The sequence below is a fragment of the Dermacentor silvarum genome, chromosome 7, assembly GCF_013339745.2.
Source record: "Dermacentor silvarum isolate Dsil-2018 chromosome 7, BIME_Dsil_1.4, whole genome shotgun sequence".
NCBI classification, from domain to species: domain Eukaryota; kingdom Metazoa; phylum Arthropoda; class Arachnida; order Ixodida; family Ixodidae; genus Dermacentor; species Dermacentor silvarum.
The window spans coordinates 59,701,583-59,727,738 of record NC_051160.1 but is presented as its reverse complement, the minus strand read 5'-3'; the positions used below and the strand labels follow the sequence as shown (position 1 = coordinate 59,727,738).

The 26,156-nt window shown below is 48.6% G+C and overlaps 1 protein-coding gene across 1 annotated transcript; it reads left to right on the top strand.

Annotated features, from left to right (window-relative positions):
• The first annotated feature begins 868 nt into the window (after positions 1-868).
• On the top strand, positions 869-2,090 carry LOC125947131 (THAP domain-containing protein 11-like). The gene is made up of 2 exons (XM_049671498.1): positions 869-1,341; positions 2,045-2,090. Exons 1-2 carry the CDS (start codon positions 869-871, stop codon positions 2,088-2,090), a joined length of 519 nt encoding a protein of 172 aa, XP_049527455.1.
• The last annotated feature ends 24,066 nt before the right edge of the window (positions 2,091-26,156 follow it).

The window sequence follows — 26,156 nt, the reverse complement described above, 5'->3', positions numbered from 1 at the left end:
CCGGCTTTGAACGCAACCAACCAAGAAGCCCTTAATGCAACGCCAACGCTGGCTTCGAACACAACAGACAACCGTCAAGCCGCAAGCACACAAGTGACGCCTGCGATACGAGAAATTTTTCCTGGAGATGATGCTTCTGAAACAGCTGTGATGCCGTGTGATTCTCCGAATCCTCAGACACCAATGGACATATCGCGAGCCCCAAGCACCGATGACGGTGAAGACGGCGAATGGCAGACGCCAAGGCCAAATACAGTGGGCCTCTTCGATTATCCATCTCTGACAGTCCCGGACTGTCCGGAAGACTGCATACGCAACGCCCATTGGCTGAATTCGCCGTCTCGGGCAGTCCGGGAGTGTCAGGAACGGATAATCGAAGAGGCCCAGTAAGAACTCAGCTGGATTCGCTGTGACATTTCGCACGTACAGTCGTTCAAAGCGATAATGAAGGGGAGTCGGACGTTCTTAGTAGCTCAGTCCATGCTCGTTTTGATTTGAAAGGTAAATGATACAAAGTAAAGATTTAGCCCACACAGCGGTACGACCATGACCTGTCTCAGCAAGAGACAAATACATAGGATACTGGATAACAGAGCCACGGCCACTCGATGAAAAACACACGGTGCGGCCTGCCGCGTCGCGGCGCAGGCAATGGGCGAGAGCGTGGAAGCGGAGTTGACAGTTGACGCCGCATTTCGCTAGGAGGGCGCCAGTAGTAAGGGAGGGCTCCACGCGACGCGCGGGCGGGAAGGAGCGCGCGTTCAACGGGTAGGTCGAGATAGTGGTTGTTTTTCTCCACATGAATCGCTCGCACTGAGTGTCACTCAAGACAGTTAGCGCATGTGTGATATTTTATGCGTTAGGCAAAATGCCGCGCAACTGTTGTGTGCCGTTGTGTTCCACGAATGCATCTAAGGACCCGCAAATACGCTACCACGAGTTTCCCAGCAACGCAGAACGCAGGGCAGCATGGCTGCGAAACATTTCCCGTGAAGGACCCGGCGGGAAGGGAGCAGTATGGCAGCCGAATGTCAGGTCCCTGGTGTGCGCCTTGCATTTTACGGAGGAGGACTACAAGAAGACCGAGAAGTTGAGGATACTTTTGCCAACGGCTGTGCCGACAGTGTTCCCCGGTTATCCAAGATACATGAGCACGAGGAGCACGCCTGCTCCGAGGAAGAAGCGGCCACGCTTGGAAATAGAAGACGATAATGCGCAGTCGCGTGCCGAGTGCTCGGGCAATGCTGTTTCAAAAGACACGCCTGTCATTAGCCAAAACGGCTCGTCAAGTGACAGCACTGAAGCCACGACGCCCAACAACTCCGAACTAGGGAATAAAACGTGTGTGGAAATTGCATCATTTTCTGATGCATCATGTCAAACTACATTCGACCTTGTTAAACTGACAGAAGAAGCTCAAAAAAAAAAAAAAAACGCGCTGCTTCAGCGAAGATCGCTCGTATGAAAGGAGCACTGCAGGCCCTTCAAGAAAAAGTGGATGAGGCTGAGGAGCGCGCACAGTTTTATGAAAATAACACGGACCTTGCCTGTTTTATGAAGGTGCTCAATGGTGCTGCGCAAGGTGACAAGACTGCCGAGTTCGTTAGAAACCAAGTCCGCAGTTTCTCGACGAAGAATCCCCGCTACAGTGACGTCATTCTAAGGGAATGTGTAATTTGGAAGGCATGCTCCAACAAAGGTTATGAGCATGCAAGGTCCAGAAATCTCTTTGAGCTCCCTTGTCGCTCAACGCTCCAGAAATATGTAGGCCATTCAACAGGTGAAATCGGCGTCATTTCGTTGATAAAGGAGCGGCTGTGCATCGAATTAAAGGGTCTCACTGGTCTCACTCTTACGAGCGCTTTTTGCCAACAGGGCAGGAAATATTAATATGTCTGTTGAGTGTCTCGTACGCTTGGCTCAAAAAGCTCTGGCCAGGAAAGTGCTGCGCCTGTGATTCCAATAACAAAGTGATCCTTTTTTCACGCACGTGCAATAAAGCAATTATCACACCCCTGATGTTCACAATGCTTTTGTTTCTAAGGTGGGAGGAGCAATCATTCCGGAAATACAACCGCACCTGTCAATGAGCGACTCTCCTGTTGCAAAAATAACTGTAGCACAAACTTACATTATCGAGGGTGACCAGCGCAACGGCAACAAAAGAGAGAAAACATGACGCGAAAAATCGCAACTCGCACGAGCAACCACTTGAGATAAAACACTTGCTATATTTAGGTTGAAGCATCGCCGACGCACATTCGGTAGGACGATTACCAATATAGTTAACGCAATAGCAAGTTTACTGTAACCCTTTAAAAACTAACAAGCGCATAGCAGCTGCGCTGTCAAGCCGCGATGCACCGCAATAATTCCGGCGCTCTCGCTTTCGGTCTCCCCAGAGGCTCCCCTACTGGTGGCGCCGCGGCGGCAGCCCGGAGCACTAGGCGCGCCACGCAGTATCCGCTCCACGCGGCAGGCCGCACCGTGTGTGTTTAATCGAGCGGCCGTGACAGAGCAGTGAGCCTCAGCACGGTGGGGTTTACCGGATTTTCTATTCAGAAACTTAGTAACGCAATCGCAGTTAGCCTCAACAGCCTGACAGCAGTATCGTAGCTAGCGATGATGCAGGTGATTAAAGTTGAGCCCGACAACCGGCGTACCAGTTCAAGTGTACCTGGCCTCGGGCGACGACCTACTCAAAGGTGTACTGTATGGGGTTGACGAAGGTGAGTCTCCTGAAAAGCTTCGCTGTAACATTGTGTGCAAGACGCATAGAATTATTAAAGCACGTTACATGGGACGTAGCAATTCGCTTCATGTTAAATTTGTCACCAATAATAGGGCAAGTTGGGTTATACTGGGACAAGTTGCACACACAAAAACAAGCATTTATAATTAAAGAACAATCGCGCCAAACACCCCTACAGGAACAGTGCACACACGTTAAGAACACCTGAACCTGTATACAATATATGCATCTCCTATTCGAAAAGTCCTGACCGTTTAGTCGTCTTAGCTGACGTGTCGCCGTCTCGGGTCAACCGCCGTGGCGCCGGACTGGTCAGGTCGTCAGGTGGCTGCCGTTACACGAGACGGGGTCAGACGATCAATTAAGTAGCCGCTGTAGCGCAGGACGTTGTAGCGCAGCCGCTGTAGCGCAGGGTGGCTGCCGCTGCACAGGACGGAGGCTCGGTGAGGGCGACGTGTTGAAGCCTGGGCTGGCCTCCGTGGTACAGGTTGGGGCCGGAACTGTAGCGGGAACCTGCCCGGGTACTGCGATGCAACGTCGCAGCACTTTATGGGGACGGCGTGCCGGTGCGGTACCGGTGAGTCCCCTCTCCGGGCCAGGGCTTGTAACCACCCCGCTGCTGAGACACGTGCGCACTTACCAAATGCTACGTTATTGTTGTTGTTCCTCTACACAAATGACGCATAGCCACCGTGGGGTACCGGCCATGAATTAGGCGGTTTGCACAAAATGGGTGAAATATGTTCAGAAAAAAAATATTACTGGGTAAAGACGTATTTTGCCACGTCACCCACTGACCTGCCACCTGGTCACATACTTCTTCCACATTCTCCTTGCGGTCGAGTGTCCGCTTTTCTGTTCTCTTCTTTTCCTATCCAGTAGCGTGCCACTTCTCTTCTTTCTGTTCATGTTGTTTTCCGACCGGCGTCGTCTTCGTTTTCACAACATACGCACGTGCTACGCCTGTCATTCCAAGGACGTGCACAACTACCTGAAAGAGTTATACGTATATTCTGGCTGTTTGTTGGAAGCGCATGATTGCAGACCAAGGGTCGTATTTTGCTATAGGTTTCATGGAAGTGGACACAAGCAATTCGCCTGCCCGATAGGCGATAACGTAATCGACAGGGAGGAGGGGGATCACACCAAAAACTGGAGATGAACAGGCCGCGTTGAACGGCAAGCTTTGCAGTGCAGGCGATCATGAGCAAAAGTCTCCAAGCTTCCACAAGTTAAGGAAAGCCAATGCGCAGCTGCGACGCCAACTTGCTAAGGCTCGCAAAGAGTGCAAACAACAACAAAATCGCCACCCCTTCCACTCCGTAAAGATCGTCGAACAGCGAAGCTGTGAATGGCGCTACTTGCCGGGGATGGGACGCGTCGGCGTCCACGGGTGACGGCGTTCCTAGCGCGTTCCTCACGCTTTTCTACGACGTTCCCAGACAAGAGTTCTTGGCCAAAGCCCCGTATATACAACCAGCGGTAACGCGAACTCCTCTCGCACCCCACTCCTCCGTTGACCTACTTCTTTCGTACGCCGCCATTGGTTGGCATGCCTCACGCTCTCCCCCTCCAACGCGAGTATTACATGGCGTGACTTACGTCAACCCTCCTCCCCATCCTCCTTTTCATCTGCACTCTCTCACAGCATTCTCACAGGGGGAAAGGAGCCACTCCCACCCCTTTCCCCTTGTTGAGCTCTTCTTTTCCTCTCCTCTCCCGCTGGGTCAGGTGGGTTTTAGCCAACCGACGACGGCACAGGACAGCAAACAGTGACTCTTCTCCTTCCATCAAAATCACCTATATATATATATATATATATATATATATATATATATATATATATATGGAAACAGCTTCGCTGTAAAACACAAGAGCCAGGTTCACTACACAGAAAACAGCTTTGCAGGACCTCTCAGACTCCACCCACAGTACACTGAGCCCGACGCGACGGAACACGTTACGGGCGTATACGGACGCACGGGCGTACTGCCAAGCAGCGCAAAGCGGCATGCGAGAACAGCCGCGCAAGCTGAGCAGGATCTCGCGGTCAGCTTTAGCTACCCTGAAGAGTACTCACCCAGTCAGGCATGAACGACACGCTGGAGCAACAACTGGAGTACATCTGCCGCAGAATTGCGCAAATACGTCGGGAAGTGGAAACACTGAAGAATGAGCGCAAAGTGCTCCGTCACAAGAACCGCTCGGCGAAAGAGCAAGTCTCATCTAACAAACGATACACAAACAATGGCGAGGACAAGCCGAACCTGAAGCACGCGTCTTGTGGCGGCAGGAAGAATTCCAAGTGGTCGAAACAGATAACTACGGTGTCCCATGCTTGATACCCGAGGCTTTGTGACAGAACGACTAGGAAGGACGAATATAAGCTGCCCGATGAGTCACTTAATGACAAAGCCTGCGCCTATACTATTCTATTGGTTCCGATGTCTCGAAAAATGCCGCTGTCAACATCGCTAGCTGGCTCGAAAGTATTATTCTCGCCTCAAGTAACAGTCTCCGATTTCTTCTTCTTCTCGTCAAGCTAAGACATCTTCTTGAAAAGCCTGCAGCGAATACGCTCGTTATGACATCGCCCCCGTCGGGCTAATTGCTGCGTGAGCCGAAAGGTCTATACGTGGTAACACCCACAGTGCGAAATTCGACAACATGGCGAAATTTCAAAGAATCCCGGCGCACACTGACTACGCTTAGCTTGGGAAGGTATTCTGGCATATGCAGGTAACCGTATACGTAACCCTGGAGCAGACCGCGGTCCCGTTCTTGCAATGAGACTCCCGGCACGTGACACGCGCTTCAAACGCTGCGAGGCTCATGCCGGGAAGGGCGCCGCAGCCATAAGTGACACAAAATTGCATGAAATGCGCGCTACGTCCGAATGGAACCACGGGCGCTCATAATTGTAACCGAAAGCTTTTTTCCAGGAACTGCAAGTGAATTTCCGTTTTAGGACCTGATGGACGTCGGGGGATATTTGCACGAATGCCTCGGCCCTGTTAGATTCGCTTCGGCCTCACACAGGGCATTTACGTAAACTCGACAGAAACGTGTCGAGTCCGTTTGTCGGACTAAGATTTGCCTGACACGCTCACGTAAATGCGAACTGGTCGGGCGGAGCCATTCCGAATGCACCGGGGAGGAATGGTTCGATCCGACTCGTCGCACATGTAAACGCAGACTGGTCTTGTAGGCGGTTCCTACCCAGCAGCGATTAAACGGAAGAGTTGTCTTATATCTGGCCTTGACGCGGGCTATTGCAACAATCTTGTCCCATCAGGTACAAGGTAATGTAAATGCCGTTGAGTTGGGCCATTTGAGCCTGGCTTCTGACTCCACCCACTCCTGTTGGGTTCATAAAAAAAGGTTTTTATGACCACGACAAGAGTGGGTGGAGTCAGAAGTCAGGCTTCTTAAGACCGTTGTCGATTGCTGCGTTTTATAGACAACGGTTTTCGTCCCTGCACTAAGCTCTCCTGACACGTTTTTCTCGCGGCGACCTGGTGTGGTCTTCAATGCTTCCACCTGGACTTTGGCGCAGCCTCGTGGACTCCCATGCATAGCCTTCCTCGGTGCGGCTGCGCCACATTGCGCTCGCTACGTTTCAGCTTTCCCCTGCCTTCTCTCAGCCTTTCGCTGCTCGCGCTATTACTGCGATAGCAATTATACGAACAGTCAAGGCGAATTTTCGCCTCCACCGTTGCCATCGTCGTGTTGTTGCGTATATCGTAAAGTCCAAGTGCGGTGAAGTGTTTTCGCGCCCCGCGCGCCGTACACTGTGGTTGCGAGGGAAAGCGTACGAGGGGGAGACGAGATGGGTGGTGACTTGATAGGCACTGTTCCGCCGCGCGCCCAGCGCGGTGAAACAGTGCATTCAGAGCCGAAGTGATGAATCTGTACAACTACCGCTGACAATAACCTGACTCGGGTGAATAAACGCAATATATTGCAAACATTTGCAACGCGGGAGAAGAATCAAGATGTTTCAACAGCGCTTATATCTTAATCGTAGTTATTCTGTTAACCATGTCAATGACACTCAGCTTAGAAGTACACTAAAGGAAAATGTTAGGTCAAACTATATCGATAGATTATTCGTCTAGAAGTCTATTATCGTTTTCTGTGAGCCAATATAACACTTTTCTGCGTGGAATATTACCGCCGACGGTCCCGCTGCTGCTATTCTATTTGAACCACCCGTGCCAAAACAAATGACGTAATCTCCACGTGACCGCCTTCCAGAGCGCTCTCTGTGAATCTGCCATTGCTGACGTCAAAGGAGAGGTACCATAGTCGACAGCAGATGACACCACTCCGATTTTTCATTGTCATAAATTTCTCGCTTACAAAAGCGGTGTTATCGCTAAAAAAAGACGAATTCGTTGTTACAGGAGTCTAATCTTACAATATAGCTTAAAAATATTTCCGTTTAGCGTCCCTCTTAAAGCAACAACTTTAGACCGTAACCGAGGGTCAGCTTAACGGAATTTCGGACGGCCTTGTAACTTCGGCATAGCCCGCTTATTCGGTCAATAAACTAATCAATTGAGCATTTGCGGTCACCCACTCACGTAGTCTGTCACCCGCTTACTCGTTCTCATCACCCACAGAACACTCAGCTTCAGCGTTATGCAAAAAAAGTTCGACGCGCAGATACAGCACGGGGCACACTGTAAACGCACATCCATTCTCGATCATCACACATCACCGCAGCAGAGGTCATTGTGCAAGTCGAAGCCAGGAATAGCAGCCATTTTGTCGGGATCCCGATCAACGCAGGTAACCGGAGCTCAAATTCTCAAACCCTGCAGGGGCTTTCAAAATCTCTTTGGGGACGGATTTAGACGAAAACAGTGGCTTAGGTTATACACTTCTGTTTTGTTCCTTCCCGGGGGAATATTGCGACGCGGGAACTTGACATTGTAGGTTCGAAGAACGAACCTTTGAATAATAAGATAAGCGTGACAATATTTATTTGAATTTGATTGCTCCTACTGCTACACGTTGGGTATGAAATATTCCAATTATCGTCATCATCATCAGCCTTCTTGTGCAATAGCGAAAGCAATCTAACGCTGCTATAACTCTACGATTCTTTAACGTCTGCCTTCTTATGGATTAATATGGTTTTGGCATTCTTCCAAGTCGTGCATTTGAAGTCATGAGGCCTTGCGAGTAAAGGGACGCAAGCTTATTCGTTACAATATACCCGCCCTAATCTCGCCACTGCTAGAATAGTGACCCAGGCTGACACCCACCGCAGCTTCCACTGCCTGACACCTGATTCCTCAAGAGACCTGCAAAGCTAGCTTCATCCGAGTGGGTTTCCTTGTTGAACGTTACCAGATTGCCAGTGAATGTAACGAACACATCTGCGTAGCCCACGATATCGGATGACTTCTTCAGTTTCAGGTTGGTCAGTACAAAAAAAAAAAAAAGGAGGAGGAGCAGGAGGAGGAAGACGAAGATGTTGTTGGCTGCAGGCTGGTCTATAGCCTTGTGAAACTTGCCGCCAATCACTCTATCCAAGCGCCTCCTTTCAAGATGCACGAAAGCTACAGGTATTACGTCCAGATTTGGGCTCTGTATAGCGAGCCCAGGACGCTCCAACAAATAGTGTTCAACATCACCGTGAGTGTTACAGGTCACGCGTAACGGTGACGCTGCCAGTCCTATCTTGTATATGGAGTACGGGCTGACTCCGTGCTTAGACATTACACTTACACGGACTCCCCGCTTAGACATTACCTGTAGCCTCCTGCTCAGTCCCTTTGTCACAACAGCGGCAAAGTTTCAGCATCGCTTAATGGAAGCCCCGCTAAAACCCTCAATCAAGGCGGCCGTTATGACGAGGAAATTCCGTCTGAAATGTCCTGCAGTGTCGGTGACTTCTAGAACGAGGGCCCGCCTCAAGTACCACAGCACAGTGGCACGGCGTTCCGTTGCCGAGAACGAAATCGCTGGTTCCATTCTCATCCCTGGTGTCCGCGACGGCTGCGAAGTGTAGAAAAAAAAAGCACGCGTGCGTTTAGAATTTATTGCACAATAAACAAAAGCAAGTAGTCAAAATCAATCTGAAGACGTCGGCTCTGAATGCCCATCTGTAGCGTTGTGGCGATAAACGCCACGACTTCTGCAAGAGTCATTTATTATTATTGCGTAGTAGGCTGGCGAAGTGGGCTCGCAAAATCATGGCGTCCACGTTGGCCGCACTGGCTCGTCGACACGGCACCTGGTCAATATAGTCTCCACCCAACAGGCTTTGGTAAAATAGCAACGCATGTTCTGAAGGGCTGCACATCTCTACAGAATGGTACCCCGTGATAGAAGACACGACACTGCGCCTAATTTTACTGCGACAGCAGCTAAACGCTCCAACTTAAGTTTGCCTTCCGTTATGTCGCCGTCATTCGTCATCGTGTTGTCATCAGGCCAATTTCCCGTCCTCGGCTCCGCTTTCTCCATACGCTCAAAGAAGGTAAGACGTTCCCAAAGCCGGCACTGGGGATTGAACCTGTGCCCCTGCAGCAACGAGCAGTTCAGAACTTGAATCGCTAAGCACTCCGCTATTGCGCAGCAAAGGAGCTAGGGCACTTTGTGCGAGGTTCCGTGCGCGTCGATGGCTCTGAGACAGACAGCGCCGACCTGTACGTGTTTCCAGAGGCCCCAACAGGTAATAATAACCTTATTTACGAAGACTACGTTATGCGCAGCGCAAACAGGAAGTTGTATTTTAGAAGATGGCAGGGTTCGCTGAAAGAGCCTGCTGCCTGCCGCTGCAGCAAATAAGTACAGAAACAAAGTAATCTTTGAAGTCTGCTCAATTTTAGGAGCGTAGCTCTTATAGGCGCCCGTTCTTGCGGCGAGCGACGATGTGCCTCGGCGTTATACCTCGTAACCGAGCGAACTAGCACAGCGAAAGATGAAAGCGAACGCGGAGCGCAGCGGCAGATGAAAGAAGAGAGCGCGAGGGAGGAGGAAAGTGGAGGAGGAGGCTACAGTGGAAGCATGAGGCGGAAAGCGGAGGAGGAAGGGAAGGGAGACGGCCTGCGCATACGCTCGAGTTTAGGGCGGCCGTGGCGTCTTCAGCCGCGTGGGCGATCTCGCCTGCGCTTCCGAGGGGGCGGGGGGGGGGGGGGGGCCGGTGGCGTGAGGTGGGGAGGGCGTCCGCGGCGTCAGCTGCTGAGGCCAGTACACGGTACCAGCGTGCGTGACGAGCATCGCTGCTCCTGGAAGGGGCGATGGCTATAGCGAGTAAGACTCGATGCGACGCTCTCTTGGGTGTTCTCGCCGCTGACACTAGTGGCACGATTTCACCGCGGCGAAGGGCCGCTCTCGTCGTTGGTGGAACGAAAGTGTGCGAGGAAAAGTGTAGTGCCGCGTAAGACGGACTGTGGGGCGACGATGGCTACGATATGCCGCGCGCCCGCGTCGTCTGTACGGAAACAAAGCGCTGCATGAGCTGCATGGCGGTTGCTGTGAATCGCGCCCACGCGTCACCCGCGCGCTGCCTCTCGCCATCTCCCGATTATCGAGGCGATCGCGCCGCACTTCGCTCCGTTTGCAATGTGCCGCACGAGACCGATCGTCCGCGCCAGCTACGCTACTCGCAGCGTTCTCTTCCCCAATATCAACCGTGTACCGTGTATATATAATCATAATACAAAATATTCACATGTGAAATGAAAAAAAAAGCAGCACATAGAGCTGAGCTCGATCAAATTTAGCATTTGGGAGTATCGTAATCGTCGGTGAATTTTTTTTACTCAAGTACGCACTATAACCGTAAAGCCACGCCGAAGGAGTTCGCGTCATGCAGGGAAGCTATCTTGAGCGTTTTGCGAAGAGTTCATTGCGCCGAGACACCTTAACAAACTACTTATCGTAACTAACAACTTAACTAACGTCCAGGTTGTTCATACGAATGTATGGAGTACAACATATCACGCGCAGCCGAGTGTTTCAAAATATATAATATAAAGCTACATGCAGAACGATATATAAGTTCTCAACATTAGGGATGACAACACTAACACTGTGTGACGTGCTGCATAATGTGTTCCTTTTCTCGACATGAGTACACATGTCGGGCGTGTCGCGAACGAGGACAATTTTTTTTTTTCGCTGAGCGTAATACTATACAAACCCACCGAAGAAGTCATGCGCACAATAACACACGTGCTTCTAGATCACCCACGGATATGTAACTGCATCTGCGCGCAGCCCACCGCTATTTTCATACCCATCGTGACCCCTCCATTGCGGTAACAGATGCAAAAAGGCGGAAAACGCCTTAATGCGCAAAATAACACGCGTAATAGTAACGCGCGAGACAAAAAACAAAAGAAAGATGCGCTTAACGCGCACTGAACGGGCGCCACTATAGAGGAAACAACAACCACTAACAAACTGAAGTTCGTGGTGATTTATTTACTCTTTTAGTGAGCCTTTTTTGTGTTTCCATATATCTTACGGCGACAGAGCTTCGCGTATATGGAAGTCGACCACATGTTTGCATCAGAGTCAAACGGAGCGTACTGACAGCTGCGCATTAAAGTCGCAATTGGATACGCTGCAAAAAAGCATGTGCCGCAAGAAGCGTTTGCCGCAAAAAACGCCTGACACAAATCATGCGCGGAAGGGAGGCGCGCCGCAGAGTTATATAGCAATGTAAAACAAAAGAAAACTCGCATAGACGTTCCCGTTTCCAAACACCTGCACCTTTTTAGCTAGTCATACGCGATCGTAACCGCAAAAGCCTCAATTTCATCCTATATACGCAGCAGCGTTGGCAGAAGAAGGCAGTCAGGCAGTTCGTGCAGACGTCACTTGCCTGTGACGTGGAAGAGGGGAAGTGTTTAGCGCATGCAGCGGCAACCACTTCAAAGCTTAGATTTTCAAGCATGCCTCCCTAGTCACTCTATAGTGCACATATGTAAATAGTTGCCTTCTCTTAATCTATCACCTCTGCTATCCTCTCTCCCGGTTCTTTTACTGCCCTACTCCTGTAAACTACTAAGAATCTCTGGGCGAATAAAAAAGGGGGGTCATTTGTTATAGAATGTCAACATCTTATCATAACCTTTGAAAACATGTATTTGCGTACCGTCTCGTCTGCTGTTATTATTGCTTCCGTATGATGAAAGAGGTTACCATATTTTCCGGTCTTTCCAAATTATCCGAAAAAACTTTTTTTGATGGGTTCTTTCACGCCTTCAATATTTCCGGAACACTTACATCACAGAGTAGAGATGTAGAGACTTACATCACAGAGCTCTTAAAGATCTAACCAGATGAAAACATGGAACAATGCATGTTTTTATTGCGATAGCAATTATATGGACACTTCAACCGGATTTCTGCCGTCGGCGTCGTCGTCGCCGTCGCCGTCACCGTCGCCGTGAGGTTCCCTATAGATAAAATCTTCGCCGCGTGCCGTATGCCCTAGCGGAAGCGTGCGGGGACGCGCGCTATCACGGAGAGCGAACGCACTCAATCTCCCACGCGCAAGCAAGGAAGCGGGAAGCCAGCGCCGGAAGGAGCGGGGGGGGGGGGGGGGGGGCACTTCCACTCTGCCAACAACCGCGCTCGTCGCTCGCTCTCACCGTCTCTTATCTCCACACGGCTCTGACCTTTATGCGCCGTGCATTCGCCGCTCAGTTTCCGTTGAAGCGATAGACCGCACGTACCTTCGCCGCTGCGGCGTATCCGCTTGCTGCCAGAGTTTTGACGGTCGTTGTCTGCAGTCATTCAGTGTGATCTATTCATGTTGGTTTGTGCGCGCTCACACCACGCTTGTTCATTCAGTTATGGTATCTTAGACTGGTCGCCTCGGAGCGCTCTAGATCGCTCTCGCGAGCGGGTTGTCTTCGGCTGGTTGAAAGAGGGTGCGCGCCTTGCGTTCGGCTCGTTCTTTTCGATCGCTCTCCTCCCGCGTCGAGTGCTCTGAGGCGCTCCGCGCCCTGTCGTCAGAGCAGCTGTCGAGATGAGAGTGTTTCCAGCAACGTCATCACAGCACAGCATCGCCGTTCTTGGCGACGGTCCACCGTAGCCTAGGCAACCTAGACTACAGCATGCTGGCGGCTCAACGAACAGTCGTCTCACCGGCGCATCCGCCGGTTTAGCTTTGGATAGGCGAAACATCGGACGTTAGCAGTAGTCACGTGGTTTCGCATCTACCATTTCCCCCTCCGAGAGCGAGTCACAAGTTCGGCTTGCGCGCTTGTCCTCTACCTCTGAGTTCGCGGAACGCCGGATCTGCACGACTCTGCTTCGGGGGATGGATGCGACCAGTCGAAGATACCATTAGTAATAGTCGGGCCACATTTTCCAACGCACGCTACACATGCAATGCTGCCCGGATCGGCAGTGCAGCGCTACAGGTGTGTCCCTTCGCACGCGCGCTGCCCACGGGAAGCGCTTCTCATCAACACCACCGTTTCACACGCGCCTTCTCGTGGTCATCGAGTCTCTCTTCATGTCGGTCTACTTACGCCGCAGCACACCTGCTAACTTAATCAGCTCATGTTTACTACAATTCATATTGCTACCAAAGCCGCTCACCTTACTTCGTATGACATTGCTGTGTTGCTATCGCATTCATTGCTTCGCCCTTAGGGCGAAACTGTGACATTTTTTCAGTACCGCCTTCAACTAACTGCGAAAGGAACGCAGGGAAGTGCAAGCCCTTTCTCAAGTGCCCCATATGTCAATAATACCGCCACAACACACCCATGTATACTTCGTCAGGGCCCCGACGAAGACAAATATCCATTTTGGAAACGTTACAGCCCCGCTATACGCACACCGAGCTCGACGTCATGCCGAATATGATCCAAGGTGGTTCTATAGAAAACCGAAATTTGGAAGCCGACAAACGTGCTTTCGATAATGTTTTAGACCAGGACTTCCTCGAAGGACACCTCCACACCCCGTTTTTTTTTTTGGAGGCAAACGGACAATAGCGCACAGCCGATTCCTGCAGTCAAGCGCGCATCTGCGGACACGTCGTTCGAGATGCCCAAAGGCAGACATGAACGGGTAGCGGAAAAGAATCCGACACGGCCCACGAGTTAAAGAGCGCGGGGGTCCAGGTCACCACCAGGTCACCACCTGCCATGGTACATCACGGCAGGTGGTGTACCATGTGGAGACGTGGAAACATTCTGTGTTTGCACAAACCGGTCCTTCAAATATCTCTGTATATCCATCGAAAGCTGACACGCCCACCTGAACCGCCATCCAACAAGGCGTCGAAGAATGGCTCACTGAGCACCTTCATATGGAATGCGCCAGCTTTAGTGTTGATGAATGGCGAGGAGTGGATGGGCTTTCGCGACGGCACTTGAACGAAATGTGTCGCATACAGCTGCAGTGCGAGTAGCCCAGTGGAGTAGCCTAACCAGACGGTGACCGATAAAGCGATTAGATACTAATCCAAAACTATACGTAACTCGCATCTGCTGCGACGTTGACTCGAGCCGAAGCCGGCCGTTCGCGACGCCGTTGACTGAAACCGTGTCACGAGGACTTGGGTGAACGCACTTCTCTTCGCAAAGCTGCGTCTAACCTCCCGAGACCCAACGTGCTGTTTTTGGATACGTTTAGTTTCATACCTTAAAGTTAGGCTTAGGAAAGAAAACTCAACGCAATACTTAGACTAAGTTGAGGAAGCCTAATGCAAAACACGCAGTATAGCTTTTTGGACATGCCGGAGTGGGATAAATCAGCGAATCAATTACTAATTATCAAATCAATGTACTAATTATATACTTGCTCAAATAACATCTTATTGGTATTTATTTGCATGAATGTACTCCTTACGTCCAGAAATAACGATGCTCGTCTAATATTCCTTGACGTATAGAATAACTTGGTGGGTTTAATTTTAGTACAGCGCTCGTCCTCGCCTGTCTACGGCTAGTTGGTCCAGGGGAGCGCAACAGCGTCACCTGGCGCTTCCAGCCAATGAGCGCGTACCGACGGAAGTAATGTATCTGGAACGAAGCACAGTTGCGCAGCGCGTGACATGGCTGCCAGATACTGAGCCGGTAACCCTTCGTCATTAGCGGAAGCCCCACTGTACTCTGCCACGCCGTGTTGCCGGCAGGCACTGATTAACACGGTTAACATGTTAACATGGTACTGGTTAACATGACAGACCAGATGCGCATCGGGCCGCGACGCGCTGGCGCCAAACCGTGTCTGAGACAGCTGCACTGCTGTGACGAAGGCGAAATTTTCCTTCTAACGTTGCTTTAAACGATCGTGTAGCGTGTGTTGGGAGCGCGTTATAGAAACCCAGGGGGTCAAAGTTAAACCGGAGCCCCCCTCCCCTGTTAAGGCGTGTATCATGTTGAGGTGATTATTTTTGTTCGTAAAAACCTTAAAATGTAATTCTTTTATTAATTACGCGGCTTTTTAAAACCGAAACATTACTTGCGAACCTTCCCGAAATTAGCTGACCGTGGCTGCTACCAATGCTGCGGTCCCGTCGAATAACTCGAGCACTGAACGGCCCTCATACAACGATTCATCTTATATGCAACCCCATCGGTACTAACCCTGTCAATGTGGCAGTAGACAGCCCATTTCAACTGAATTATACAGTGGAAAAAAATTACTCCATCTCCCGCTAAAGGGAACCATGTGGGGATGCGAAGCAGCGGGGAGATGGTTAGCTTGAGCGGGAGATGGTTTCGCGGCAGCGGCCCGAGCGCTCATCGCGGCGCTGCACAGGAGAGAGAATGAGGCGCGCGCGCTCCGTCATTTTCATACCGCGGAACTACCGTGGCGCCCCCAGCGGAGTATGCAGCTTTCGCACCACCTGTCGTGCGTGCCGCTCCGGATTCCTAGAGGGGAGAAAGGGGGGAGCGTAGGAGAGGATAGAGAGGGGGAGGGGACGAGCATGCGCTGTAGGGGTATGGGACGCCGCGGGAGGGACGGACAAAGCTCCCGCCATAAGTTGCTTCGCATCTAAAAAAACGATAACTAAATATCTTCCCTACAACAAGAACGCCAAAAAGCGCATTCATCCTATAAAAAAACCAAAGTTTTCTATGCTTTCTTTCCCGGAGTTTGGCGCGTCGGCTCGGTCGGTATCTCGCCTAGAAAAGTGCGCCCATCACGGAGGCCGTGTATTAGTAAAGTGTACTGACCTTGGAGACAGTGGCAGAACAAAGTGAGGTGATCTCGGAGGCATTGCGATCCGTGGACCCGTGGGTTCCGTGGGTCACGTGGTGGGGTACTCCTCGTTTAGCTTTTTTTTTTTTTTTTTTTGCCTGGCAGGCACGTAATCGTTAGGCTGCAAAAAGGTATGTAAAAAATTACCGATTGTGTTGCGTTTAATTAACCGTTTCACAAGAGCTTCGCTTCGCATAAATTCCAATATGTGCGTCTGAATCTGCATTTTTTTTTTCAAATCTTTATTCGATAACGACTGTCTTGTATTATAGTAGGAGGCAGCATAAAGTTAGCATGATATGTGCGAATGTAACCCTACATCATGTAGGAACTTCAGTAGGCGCCTACAGTGACAGTCCACATGAAGCCACGGGCTGATGGCAGTAGGTTAGAGCCATGTCGGAGACGATCTCCCTCTCAGCGCTACAGTGCCGATAACGTCAAGGTTTGCAAGTCCGTAATTTTGATTCCGGAGTACCTACGTACGCAGCCACTCCGACTTGCGCGCGCAAGGGTTGAAGTTCAAGCCTGTATCATGCATGGCAAAATAGCGGAGTTAACTCGAGTAGGCTTCGTTTTTTCTCCATTTTTTTTAACCTACACTGTATTTGAATAGCTTTATTGTGATAGCAATTATATGGACACTATAGGCGCATTTCTGCCGTCGCCGTCACCGTCGGTGTCGCTGTCGCCGTGAGGTTCCCTATAAAGTGCAAGGGCGATAAGCTCGTCGCCGCGCGCCGTATGCTGTATGTGCGAGTCATGGAGGAAGGAAACAAAACAGGAGAGGCCCTGACGTCACTTTTTTGAAGCCGGAAGTGCAGCCATGTTGGTGTGCCACCTCTCTTTGCGCCTTCAATCAGGGGTTCTGCAGCTCGCCGGAGCAGATGGGCGCGAACTTTGAACTTGCATTGTTACGAGCAGCCGGAAGGTTTCCTTCCTCCATGGTGCGAGTGAAAGCCTGCGAGGGTGAGCCGGCGATCACGGCTCAATCTCGCGCACATAAGGGGGGAAGCGGGCAGGAAGCGCGCCGCCTTCCGTCACGCGCAACGCTCCGTAGGCAGGGGGGATTTCTACTCCAGGCTGCTGTATCTTAAAAGCCATTTGCGACGGGGACAGAGTCTGCCCTGCGCTGTGTTTTCGCGGCTTAGTTCGCGTTGATGCGAGCGGCAGCACGAAGGTCAATTCGCTCGCTGCTGTGGCCGCACTTCCTCACTCCAGCGTTTTGACAGTGAGTTACCGCGGTCATCGAGTGAGATGTGTTCATATTTGCTTGTGCGCGCGTGGCACCATACTTGTTGATTTAGTTAATATGCCCAAGTTTAGAAGTTTATACGGAAAGAATTACTATCCTTACTAAGTATTGCTGTCCACTAATTTGCTACCGCAATCGATGCTTCGCCTTTCGCTCGAAACTGCGCCTTTTTTTACGTCAGCGCTTGCGTAGACAACAAAGACCCTACCGAAAATCCGTTTTCGCAATTCTAACACATACGTGTACGTTATGAAGGAAGATAGATCGAAATCGTCTATGTAGAGAAATAGACGGGTGCGAATCACTATACCGTCCATCAGGCCTGAAGCTCACACCAAAGCAGGAAGGATGCTTAAATCCAAAGACCGCACTCCTGTCACTCGACCAGCGAGCCCGGTCGCAGCTCAACTTTACACGACAATATGCATGGTTTATGAGCAGCCCATTCGGAGGTCACTCTACCGAATTCGCTTAATGTGACACATGTTATTGCCGCATGTCCCGTGCACTAGGCGCGGTGACAATATCATCAAAGCTCAAAGCACATCCGTTTGCTGGAGAATAGACTATGCTGACAGCTCCAAACCATACGATCCTGCATTCGCATATATATATATATATATATATATATATATATATATATATATATATATAAACTGAACATGTGTGTTGTGCTGTTTATCTTCATGCACTGAATGTTTCCCATGGCATTATTCAAGAAGCAACGTGCCCGTGGTTTCCCGTCGTTCTTAGATATTCCATGGCCTGCACTAGCCTTTAAGCGACGACTTGCTGGAGAATGGTTTCAGCGCATTTTCGATGTACCGTCAGCTGATGTCGGCCAATGTATTACCGTTTACATACTATAAACGGTAATACCTTCACGGCATACCGGAATGCCTTGGACGTATACACGTGAAGCAGCGTTCGTGAGGCTACCTTGTGATGCATGCTGGGTTCTTACGAGGGCACACACAAACATATTTCATTGCCATTGTCGACCAAGTTGTACTTAGGTGCGGCTGCAAAGCCGTCAGAAGCGAAATGATCATTGCTGTGACGTGGCTGTGACTCTTTTTTTTCCCTTGAATGGGAACGCTCACTAAGCATAAAAATTGGCATAAAAGCCCGTATTGCGAAGCATTAACTGCAATAGCAAGGCTTGGCGTTCCACCTGAGCTCCTCAGACTGTGTTCTAACCACAGCGGGCGTGACAGGTTGCTGCCTAGCAGAAACTACCTCCCGGAAGTTACCAGGCGTCTCACAACGCTGACGTAATGAAGGGCGCTGACAGCGGCATTGCACTTGGATGGTGAACGAAACGAGCCCGTTGGAAAACCATCGGCGTCTGTCAGTGCCCCAGAGATTTCTGGAAGCGAAGCGATATTCTCTAAGAACGCTAAGCAGAATATTTATCAATGGAGTATTCATAATGTGCGTTTGTGCGAGCCTATTCCGTGTTCTTTTATGTGCTCTGACTGTAGTGTAGTTATATGAATGGACATTGTGTTGACTTTGGTGTAGTTATGTTACTTGACTTAGTGTTTCGGTCTTCGTTTCGTATTTGTTATTTTTTTTTCTAGTTCATGAGACAAGACTTTTAGACTGAATGGTTCACTTACTTATATCAGTTGACTTTCAGTTTTATTGAGACATTCGGTAATTTTGTGTGTTTGTGTCTCGGGCCTTTAATCTATGTGAAACGGAGTAGGTGGCGCCAATTAAATGCGCCAACATGTTCTAAGCATTATATAATTAAAGAATATCATTGGAGATTTAGCGATAAATGCGAGAGAAATGCGTTGGCATTACGACGCGCCTGTGTGAGGTCTACGATTTACACCACTTGCACCATATTGCGAAGTGTTGTTCAAGAGCTCACTCGAAACACATCCTGCCTGTTGGAGGAGCGAAGTGCAACTGATGGTGGCTCCATCCGTTGCACTGTGTATATATATATATATATATATATATATATATATATATATATATATATATATACCCGCCGGGGTGGCTCAGTCAGCTAAGGCGTTGCGCTGCTGAGCACGAGATCGCGAGATCGAATCCCGGCAGAGGCGGCCGCATTTCGATTGAGGCGAAATGCAAAAACGCCCGTGTGCTTGCGTTGTAGTGCACGTTAAAGAACCCCAGATGGTCAAAATTAATCCGGAGCCCTCCACTACGGCGTGCCTCATAATCAGAACTGGTTTTGGCACGTAAAACACCACAAAGAAGAAGACGATATATACAACTCGTAGTTCAACGAACCGTCATCAGATGTCGCCACTGATGTTTCAATGCTCGCGTCTACGTCTCAGGTGCTTCGATAATGCGTGACAGTAATGCGAATAAGGTAACACCAAGGATGGTTTAAAGAAGTTGGGGTAACGCATACTATATACGTTATGGCAGAAAACTTACCAAGGTGTTTTTCTATTTCCTACAGCCACTTCATGCATAGCCTCCGAGATCTTTAACTTCCGATCTCTGGGGCCGTGACTGAAGGAGCGTGTTTGGGCCCCCGTTACGCGGATAGTCAAAAAATCATATATTCCAAACAGCGCAAACCGGACGAAAGAGACCGGAAGAATTGTACACAGGGCTTCTCGTGTCTTGCGTCCTGATTGCGCTGTTTCAAATATGAGCCCTAACCAACTGGCCCACCTGTGCACTCTCCTACGACATGTAAGAGCTGCGCTCCTTGTGTTTGCTGCCTTAAATTCCATTGGTACCTCGTCGAGCATCGGTGCCTTTCAAAGAGCGCTGTCGCGCGAGACGCGCGTGAAAATTTTGACCACAAGATCCACTGTTCTGCCATTTGGGCTTTGCACCAACAATGTTATCTTTATGCAAATGCGTTCCAAAGGAACTCCGTAAAGCCTGCTCTTGGGCGCTGTGATCGCTCAAATGGCAAAATAAGTATTCCGAAACAGCTTTTCAGGCGTCCTGAACAACGTTTTTTTTTTTAGATTTTGTGAGATAGTGCTTAGGTCTTATTGCTACTCTGCGCATGCTCTAGAGTTGCAGTAATAGAGTATTACCCCAAGACACCAATGCTTGACTTGAGCTAAATGACGCCTGTTGTGAACGTCACGTCAACCGCCAGGTGGCATTTAGGTCAATTCAAGCATGGGTTTCAAGTTAAGATGTATTTCTGAATACGAAGGCTAATCCTTCTGTGGTGCTGTCGCCTTCATTTGTGTCCGTTTTTGCGAATTTGCTGAGTATTGACATTATTTAGACCTGTGTATGAGGCCTGTACCATCTTAGGTGGCCGAATGAGTAACGATGCGAGATGGTTCTCTCGAGTTATTACTAGCCAAAGGCGCTCTACATTGCAATTTATGGTTCGCATTGCATTTGTCCACGACTGTATATACATACCATAGAAGCCCCACGTTGGAGGGCTTTTCAAATTGCCCCATGCTCTGTTAATGTGCGTATCATACGGAACCTGTTTCTTATTGCTTGTCCAATGTATCATTCTCGCCGAAATTCCGCATTCGACTTGTCACGGGAGTGTGACGAGATCTGTATAATGCGCTTGGAAATAGTTCACTGTACCAAAACAATTTGGAAAAATTGTGGGACTTCTTTTGATTAGCGATTGGTGACCCTAAATGATTAAAGGGGGGGGGGGGGTGCGGGGGGAATGGAAGTTCTTTTATTTTTATTTGCCTAAAAAGTGGAAGCAAATTTGTATCTCGAGACTCGCTGCAGCACGAATCGCGGGTGATGCGAAGTTCATTCGATGTTGGCCTCCGGTCTGTTCTACGCCTATAGACAGGAGGTTTGTCTCATAATATTAGCTTATTAGCGTTTTTGTTGCGTGTTTCGTGCCATGGAAACTGCTTGCTCGCGATAGATTATACTGTCTGTAGCCTTTCGATAACTATACTCTTCCGTGTGCTACGGCTATGTGTTGTAATGGACTCATCAAGGTGCGAGCTACGCTTTGTGGTATATTCAACCAGATGCGGCGGAGTAATCCCAGCGGCGAAAAAAAATGTAGCGCCGTTCCCCATAGCGTAATTATGAGAATACACAGTTCCGCAAACACGCGATCAGCACATACACCCATAGACATGCATGCAGTAACTCCATTCCCTCCGGAATAGAGTTATTCAATAAGCCTCTTGACACGCTGCGCCATCTAGTGGTGCCGCCACGAAGTTCGTGCATACCCAGTGGTCCATACCCGCGGCAATGGCCCACATTTTTTAGACAGCACTGTGCTCGGGATCGGCAGATATTCTTGGTTAGGTTAGACAGCCGGAAAAATCTGGTCCGACAATGCCAAGAACGCTATTCACATTTATTTATTCATGTAATTATTTATTTATTTACTTATTTATTTCACATACTTGCAAGGCCCATAGGCGTTACAGAAAGGAATGGAGTCAAAAACAAAAAGTAATGCTGTAAGAAACACAAACAAAAATATTAACAAGAGGCATTCTGAACGGCGGTCTTGAAGTTGGTAGAGTTAATGATGAGTGAGTGAGAGTGGATGATGGTGATTTTAAAGAAGTTTACTAAGATTTAGAGAAAACAACAACCCGTATAGCGTTCTTATAGTAGCATCTGGGCGTTTTTTGGGATATCGTTCCAGCATACTATCCAACGACCATTGGCATGCATCTGTAATCGCATAATATACCTTCGACTCCCGGTCGGACGAGTGTATTCCGCGTCGCCTTGAACGAGTACACTTCGTTTCACTAATCGGTTTTCTTATGGCCCGTAAGTGGTACTGGAGGTGGCAGCGACGTTTGGATGCTGCAAAACGCGCTATCTAAGCGACTGCTGGAATTTGGAAACCAGTCATTTGCTTTGCTTTTCTGCTATTAAAAAACGCATCTTCACTGGCACTCACGGAAATTTGCTTGGACAGAAACGCCCTCGCGTACCTGGACACCTCGACAACCTACTAATGCGGCTTAGCACGTACGTACAAGCCGAAATGCGATCTGCATGTCAGACGCGATAGCGCGGCGGCCGCCGCTGAAAGGCGCGCGAACGCGTCTTGTTCTCCATTAAAACAAACACAGTCGAAGTATTTACTTCTGCCAAAAATATCGAACTCTGCGTTACTTGATCTTGTTGGCTCTTAACACTGTTGTTGTCGATGCTAATTTGCACTTTGAGGGAACAAGACAAAGCAAGGTGAGCTCGTCGAGCGCACTTTGCGCATCGTGACACAAGTGAAAACGGCAGTGTGCGAAGCGATCTGTGCCCCTTTGTGCAAGACTGCTGTGCTCTTCCCCAAAGCTGTAGCATGACGGGCCCTGCTGCCATTTGTAGCATCGCAAATTGTTGTCTTAGTAAAACGAAGACTTCTTTGCCTAATCCTCCAGGGTCGCGTCTAAACCCATTACTACAGTTTATGAGATCGATTGGTTACAGTGACCGATGGCAGGCATGATGGGCAGCCAAACGCCTTATCACTGCTAGTTCCCCTCTCCCTCTCCCTTCTTTCTTTTCATCCCTTAACCCCATTCCCCCTGCGTAGGTTAGCAAACCGGACGCGTTTCTGATTGACTTCTCTACGGTCCCTTTCTCCTCCTCAACCTCCTCTCCTTCAGTCCTTCACCATCCCATCTATATATGAAAGGAATTAGTTTGATTTTTCTTTTCATATGTTCTCACATACTTTTCACTTCATGTTCCATTTAGGTACTAAGTGTACAGGGGCACGCGACGGGATGATGTATCAAAGAGAGAGAGAGAGAGAGAAACGAAGAGGGAAAGGTAGGGAGGCTAACCAAGGACTGTCCCGGTTGGCTACCCTGCACTTGGGGCAAAGGGGAAGAATAGATAAGAAGGAAAGAAAAGAGAAATAATAAAGACCCAGTCTGAGACTCTAGAGCACCTGCTGCCCATCACTGTCACTGTCCATCTTTTGACGCTTCACGACGTGCTCTACAAGCTCATGTTCAACCTGTTATATAATGAAGTACTCTCGGAGGAAAAGATCCTGGGACCACGTCTTATGAATTCTTGCATGAAAAAAGGCCACAAAAGCCCTTCTGCACTTCTTGAAGGCTACTGGACTCTACGAGCGCTGCGAAGCGGACATTCCTTTGCGAATGTGTTCACGGTGATGCTCCAAATACACAATGATGTGAATGCAAATCGAATATTTTTTGCTATTCGATTCACATTCGATTCCACAGTTTGCTATTCGAAGTTGTCGAACATTTACTTATGGTCGAATAAAGGTATACGAGCCCTTGCTGGGGTCTACCGGGAGAAAGACTGGCAAGTCTGTTCCGAATGATTATGCTGCAGGAGAGCCGTGCTTGCATCACTTGCTGAGCAAACGCATGGAAATGCTAAAATCTGATCAAAGATTTCTGGTTCATTTTCGTCTTGTTGATCTCACTGTTCTTCCTTTGCTTTTATCTCTCTCTCTCTCTGTTTCTCGTCATTTAATGAGTATGCCTCGCCTTAGACAGCTTGCGCATTTGTTTTCTTCATTTTGGAGAATTCATTTATAATTTGAACGATATCGCCATGTTTGCACCCATCTAAAACGTTCTGCGTGTGTAGTACTACACTTTGCTTCTTCAACAAAAAGCAGAACTCCGTGTGCATCTGGTGAAGTGCTGTTCCTGTAATTCGTTAGTGTCATTGTCACGGTGATCCAGGTGCGATCAGCTTTAGGTTGTTTCTCATTGACAAGCTCCTTCGTTGACCGGACGTCCAGCTGTGAACGACATTAAACGTATCAAATTACGTAAATAAGCTTTTCTTTTTCTTCTTTTCCTTTCCTTTCTTTCTTTTTTTTCAGGCACGTACTTCATACAACCATTAGATTTCATATGTTTAGAAATGAGAAAATATTCGGTATTCGATTCACAGCATTCAATGGTCGTTCTTCCTCAAATATTCGTATTCAATTCGGAAGTTTCGCTATTCGAACACCCCTAATCTTGAATCGTTTCCTATTGGACCTCTCGGGCAAACGTGTTGACAAAGGGCCCTGTCTTTCTGAGGGCAACAACTGACACAGGTACAAGTCCGCTTGTCAAAACGCTAGTTTTATTCCATTCGCCCTGCACTTCGTGAACTAGTTCCCGCCAGTTCAGGGCCCTATTCTTGCTCGCGGAGGACTGGCACGGCACCACTTGCACCAGCCCTACGCTACTACTTCTCCGACGTTTACAGGGAATGCTGTGACCTCATACTGCGAATCCTTGTTTGTATTTTTTGGTCGAACGTGGGTCAGAGTTGGTTAATGAGCGTGAAGTGTGTCCTATTTGCTAAAAGTCGCAATATGCACTTCACGTGTTTGCTGCGCGGCCAGTGTACCGGCGCTATATCTCGCCTTTCTTTGGCTGCACTAGGCTAACTTGTGAATGAAGCTGGTCGATGGTTTTCAGCAGCACAAGGTACGTGAAATGGACTTTTTGTCGACTGAACTGAAAACACTGCAAAAGTCTAGATTCCTAGTGTGTTTTGCTGCTTGTGTGTTAATTGTGCTGGAAAGGAAAAAAAAATTAATCGAACTATATTTTAACAGACCAATTTAATTGACTCAAGAAGATTATGTTCTTCTTGTTCGGTTCTTGTTCATTTAGTTCTTTTTTTTTCTGTTTCTTTGGGGGGAGGGGGAGGGAGGAAGGGAAGGGGTAAAAGTCGTTTTCTTTTTACAGCCCTGATGGGGTATATCTACGCTGATCACTTATATGGAGTGCGCTTTCTTAGCTTGTGTACCAATACTTAACACGCTCAGTAGTTATTTCTTCGCACGAATAATGTCTACGGTTTAATAGCACAATCGTATTCTGCTTATTTCATCTCTGCCAACGTTTACATCGACGTCATCTTAGATCCGTCGGGACAAATACAAATGCGGCCAGGGAGCTAAAACTGCCTGTCCCAACGTGGGAGTAGCCCGCGGGACCTTATTATAAAGTTATCCCATCCCATCCATCCATCCAATACAAATTTAAATATACAGGGTGTTTCAGCGAACACTTTCAAAATTTATTTAAGGTTACCTGTCTGGTCTACTCGAAGAGGCGGACACTATTTGTACACAAAATTGATGTGCATAATTGACTAATCAACAAAAATTCACTAATTAGGTTTTTAACTAATCACCTGATGACCCATATTGCAGAAATTGTAGCCGTGGAGTACGCAAGGCGGATCCACTTGGAATTAATTCTCAGGATGACACCAGTTTCGAGATATTAATTCCCGAACTTTGCGGAGAAATGCATTGGCGTTCCAGTTAATTTTGTGCTTCAATGCATAAAGCTACATTTTGTTAAGAAACTAACTGGAACGCCAATGCATTTCTCCGCAAAGTTCGGGAATTATCTTGAAACTGGTGTCATCCCGTGAATTCGTTCCAAGTGGATCCGCCTTGCGAACTCCACGGCTACAATTTGTAAATTGCAATATGGACCATCAGGTAATTAGTTAAAAACTTAATTAGTTAATTTTTGTTAATTATTCGAGTATGCATTTCAATTTCTTGTGCAAGTAATGTCCGCCTCTTCGAGTAGACCAGCTCATCAACTATAATTGTGCTATCTGCCACAGGCAACCTTGAAGAATTTTTGAAAGTGTTCGCTGAAACACCCTGTATATCGTCAGCATTACAGAAAGAGAAAACTCAGGGACACCTTTGCCGTCTCTCATAGGCGTATGACGTTATGTTGATTCGTGACGTCATATTCCCTGTCCTGCTTTCTTTCTTTTAACTTGGAATAATAAGAAAAATATATTGAAGACAGCTCCAGTCAGTAAATTATCTGCTGGCAAAAGAAGAAGGCAAGGCAGAGCGGAGACTCACGCAGTGCTGGCATCTGGAATGTTCTTCAAGATGACCGCGACATATAAGCGCTCGAAAGAATGAAACGAGTTTCCCACTCCACTCTCAGGGCGAAGAGTCCTTTATTCTACACCAGTTCTTCTTGTTTCCTGAACATGAGCTGT